Source organism: Limulus polyphemus, unplaced genomic scaffold (assembly GCF_000517525.1).
Source record: "Limulus polyphemus unplaced genomic scaffold, Limulus_polyphemus-2.1.2 Scaffold10381, whole genome shotgun sequence".
NCBI classification, from domain to species: domain Eukaryota; kingdom Metazoa; phylum Arthropoda; class Merostomata; order Xiphosura; family Limulidae; genus Limulus; species Limulus polyphemus.
In genome coordinates, this window is record NW_013675991.1 from 14,086 (window position 1) to 19,167 (window position 5,082).

A 5,082-nucleotide genomic window follows, 5' to 3' on the forward strand; every position below is an offset into this window, starting at 1 on the left:
CATAATAATAATAGATAATAAAAATAGATAATAATAATAATACATAATAATAATAGATAATAAAAATAGATAATAATAATAATACATAATAATAATAATAGATAATAATAATAAAATGCAATACATATTTTTCGATATTTTGTAAAGAAGTGAAATAAATATTAAATAATTGCTATTTAACAATCAATATTTATTCACCCTTATATCCGACATCATTTGCTGTGTTTAATACAATTTATCTTCAAGACAAACTGGGATTTGACAAAACTAACACGATTTGAGCTAAACCTTCCTTAAAATTTAGTGCAGCACATGCAGTCACAGGCCATACATGGGACTGGCACAAAAGTGTGCTAGTGGGAGTGGAATGTTTATATAAAATCTCCATAAATACCTACCTGAGGCTTTAGCTAATTTCATTCTGTTTTTTGACCACTTTTCTGGGGTATATCTTTGTTTTTTACCCCTTTTTTGTTTTCTCCTACAGACATTAATGTCAGCCATGATGTTTACAGCTAGTTACATGACTTAATCTCGCATGCTGATTGGCTTACTAGGGACAAGGGTACTTTTAGTTCCGCAAACACTGACTTAAGTACTTTTCATCCTGAAAATGTGTTAGACTGGAACAACCATGGTATGAGTAGGTGGACTTGGAAACTTTTTTCCACTGAAAATCAACACATACATGAATTGTAACCACATTATAGATGGAGTTACTAGTGCTAACTCAGTTTGCCTGAAATTGTGACTTAAGTTCTTTTTCCAAGTAGGTCTTCAATTTATAATACAACAATAAAGGTTTATAAAGTTAATAGTCATATTTATCTTGTTGAAGTTTCTTGTATTGTTTGACACGATTGATTTTCAAATTACTGTTAATACAAACGTAATGATTTGTCAGTTGTTTAATACTTAAAGTTCAGTAGGCCTATCAGTGAGACTGGTAGGAAATACATGTTGTGATGACAGAGGTAGAAGATTATATTTAGGACTTCTGGTATGTAATGCTATAACATAGAATACAGATATTCAAACTGAAACACGGAAATGTATCGACGATAATTTTTATCATTAAATGAATACTTACTGTCTGAACTTCAAAAGATCTAAAGATGAATTTGTTACTTGTGGTGATCAACAAACCAATAAAAGCACATTTAGTATATATACCACTAGGTCGTCATTATCAAGATGAGAAGCAAATAGTCGGTTAACTTGTGGTACAATGTCAGGAATGAGGTCAACAGCTCAAATAAACTAGAGACTTTATAAAAGAAAAAATATATATTGTTATAACGCTATTCTTTGGTTGACAGATTATTCTACACTAGCGAAAGTACCCGGCTTCACTCGGGTTATTAGGTTGATAGTGTATGTATTCTGAACCCATTTAGCATAAAAGTATAATCTATACACTTTTGTTGCTAAGCAACATGACATAAAAGCCATTGTTAGAACGCATTGTTACCAAAACGCACTGGCTTTTCTGTATATTAGTAGTTGTTATACAAGGAACCACTTATTTTCTATGTGCTTTCTCACTAGCTTGCCTCATTAAAAAGATGCGCATGTAATACCCAGGTGCACACCCTCAGGGTCCACTTAGTATGGGTGCAAAATATTAGGTTTCTAGGTTCTTTCTTTTTGGAGCTATGGCGGTCACAGTTCTTTTCGATGTGGTTTTTCCTATTTTGCCTCATAAAAAAGATGTGCACCCACTTGCACGCACGCACATGAATAAGTAATAATATCCAGTTGGACACCCTCAGGATCCACTTAGTATGGGTGCATAATTTCAGGTTTCTAGGTTCTTTCCTCTTGTAGCTATGGCAGTCACACATGAACAGACACGCACATACACGCCCACACACGTGCGTGTCTGTCTATCTGGCTTGCTTTTTGTGATTTCTATGTGTAATATAAAGAACCATTTATTTTCTATATGGTTGTTTTCGTAGCTTAACTCATTAAAAAGATGCGTGCGTGCATGCACATGGATAAGTAATAATACCCAAGTGCATACCCTCAGGGTCCACTTAGGTTTCTAGGTTCATTCCTCTCGAAGCTATGGCGGTCACACACACACAGACCCACAGTCACGCCCTTTTATTATTATTGATTATCTGCTTAAAATTGTTCAAGATTCAGACGAGGTAACGGTAACAAATTAGTATATTTCCTTTTCGACGTTACTAGAAGTTGCTTTCATTTATACACAGTTGTAACTTTTAGTTGTTGTCCAAAGTAACTTTAAAAATGACGATCAAATTTCCCAGCTGATCCATCAAGTTTGTGACAAAAAAGGATAAAAACACTCTCAGACTGACTCACCCATACTTATAATGTACTCCTCGTTTTAAATATTTCGTAAAGCATTTTGAATATTAAAATTCCCTAATACTTTAGGACTAACTTGGTGCACTTTCTAGCTGACATCTAAATTACGAATATATCTTATAGCAGTATATTTAACATTTTGTCTGGTATATTATAGAAGTAATTATTTAACGCAATTTCTTTAGTATAACTCTCTTTGATAGTCTGAAAAGTGTAAAAAAAGTTTTCAGAAGATGTATTGTTTGTTTTCTTCAATTTAGCACTTTTTCTTGGTGTGGCTGGTGTAAAGATCGTCTATAGCCGCTACAACATGAACATCAAGATCTGGATGTATACACATGGCATCTGTACTTTTTTATCTTGTGTGAAGGAAGATGAAATTGACGAAGACAAGGTGTTCGACGCCTTCATCTGTTACAACTCCTTGGATGAATGTCTTGTTTTACACGACATAGTTCCAGGATTGGAAGAACATGAACCATTCTACAATATTTGTATTCACGAACGTAACTTCTTGGCAGGATCTTATATTGCAGACAATATTGTCCAAGCTGTCAAAGCTAGTCGACGAATCATTGTGGTTTTGTCTGAGTAAGAAATGTAACTCATTTACTGAATTACCTTAGGATTTAACCATGTGCCCAGAATTGTTTAGATATTTAACATGTGCCCGGAATTGGTTAGTTATTTAACTATGTGCCCGGAATTGGTTAGGTATTTAACCATGTGCCCAGAATTGGTTAGGATTTAACCATGTGCCGAGAATTGGTTAGGTATTTAACCATGTGCCCAGAATTGGTTAGATATTTAACTATGTGCCGAGAATTGGTTAGGTATTTAACCATCTGCCCAAAATTGGTTAGATACTTAATCATGTGCCCAGAATTAGTTGGGTATTTAACCATGTGCCCAGAATTAGTTAAGTATTTAACCATTTATCTAGGATTGGTTAGGTATTTAACAATGTGCCCAGAATTGGTTAGGTATTTAACTATGTACCCGGAATTGGTTAGATATTTAACTATGTGCTCAGAATTGGTTAGGTATTTAACTATGTGCCCGGAATTGGTTAGATATTTAACCATGTGCCCAGAATTGGTTAGGATTTAACCATGTGCCGAGAATTGGTTAGGTATTTAACCATGTGCCCAAAATTGGTTAGATACTTAACCATGTGCCCAGAATTAGTTGGGCATTTAACCATGTGCCCAGTATTAGTTAAGTATTTAACCATGTATCTAGGATTGGTTAGGTATTTAACCATGTGCCCAGAATTGGTTAGGTATTTATCCATGTACCCAGAACTAGTTTGGTATTTAACCATGTGTCTAGGATTGGTTAGGTATTTAACCATGTGTCTAGGATTGGTTAGATACTTAACCATGTGCCCAGAACTAGTTAGGTATTTAACCATGTATCTAGGATTGGTTAGGTATTTAACCATGTACACAGAACTAGATATTTAACAATGTACTTATAATTGGTTATTATTTAACCATGATCCAGGATTAAATTGGAAGTCTAACGATGTGTCCAGGATTAGTATAATTTATAACCATTTGTTAGAATTAGATAAGGCATTTTGCCAATTTTCCAGAATCAGCCATGTGTCCAAATTTATATGAGAAAGTTAACTAAAGATGTCTTACATATTCGATATAATAAGATTCGGTTCCTGTGTGTCACGTAACTCCTAAACAGCTGGTCACACCGACTTGTAAGTGGTACCAAACGAATCGTCTCGGTCACGAGGTAAAATCCCCCCACACCTCCGGGTAGTTCGTGGATTTCGCGAAAATGTTTACAGAGATTCCCCCAAAGCGAACCCCAAATAGGGCATTGATTTACATTAAAGCCCGTAAATATAGTAGTTCAAGCATTAAATTTACATTATAGTGCCCTTGTAAATGTGGGCCATAAGCACAGGGATTTGCTAATAACCAGTATAGTTGGAGGTAGGGTAGTTTAGTTCCTTAACTATAGTTGACTTACAAAATAATTAGTATAGTTTACGGAGAGGTAAGGTAGTTTAGATCCTTAACTATAGTTGACTTACAAAATAATTAGTATAGTTTACGGAGAGGTAAGGTAGTTTAGATCCTTAACTATAGTTGACTTACAAAATAATCAGTCTAGTTTGCATGGAGGTAGGGTAGTTTAGATCCTTAACTATAGTTGACTTACAAAATAATCAGTGTAGTTTACATAGAGGTAAGGTAGTTTAGATCCTTAACTATAGTTGACTTACAAAATAATCAGTCTAGTTTGCATGGAGGTAGGGTAGTTTAGATCCTTAACTATAGTTGACTTACAAAATAATCAGTCTAGTTTACATAGAGGTAAGAGAACATTGAGACCATTAACTAAAGCTGACTTACAGTAGTTGTATAGTGAGATTGAACTACAGATAAAACATAAATTATCTGGGTTTCAGTGTTTATGGTTTATAATACTGGTAATTGTTGTATCGTTGACTCTTGTGAACATTAATATATGGTCTATGAAGTCAATACAAAATACATCATTCTGGTGAAGAAATGTTTATTTTTTACAATACTTTAACAGCATTGTTGTACTTTGAAGATACGTTTTTACCAGCTGTGGTATGTTTTATCGTATTATTTTTAACAGCTGTGGTATGTTTTATGTTATTGTTTTTACCAGCTATGGTGTGTTTTACCATATTGTTTTTACCAACTGTGGTATGTTTTACCATATTGTTTTTACCAGCTATGGTGTGTC

At 34.2% G+C, this 5,082-nt stretch overlaps 1 protein-coding gene across 1 annotated transcript in view; it reads left to right on the forward strand.

The window, feature by feature from the left end:
• Positions 1–2,955, forward strand: part of LOC106476362 (protein toll-like) — a 15,941-nt gene extending 12,986 nt beyond the window's left edge. The window contains exon 7 of the mRNA XM_013937020.2: positions 2,601–2,955. Within this exon, the coding sequence (XP_013792474.2) occupies positions 2,601–2,935 (335 nt within the window). The 3' untranslated portion in view covers positions 2,936–2,955. The remainder of the gene's footprint in view (positions 1–2,600) is intronic.
• Positions 2,956–5,082: the final 2,127 nt, after the last annotated feature.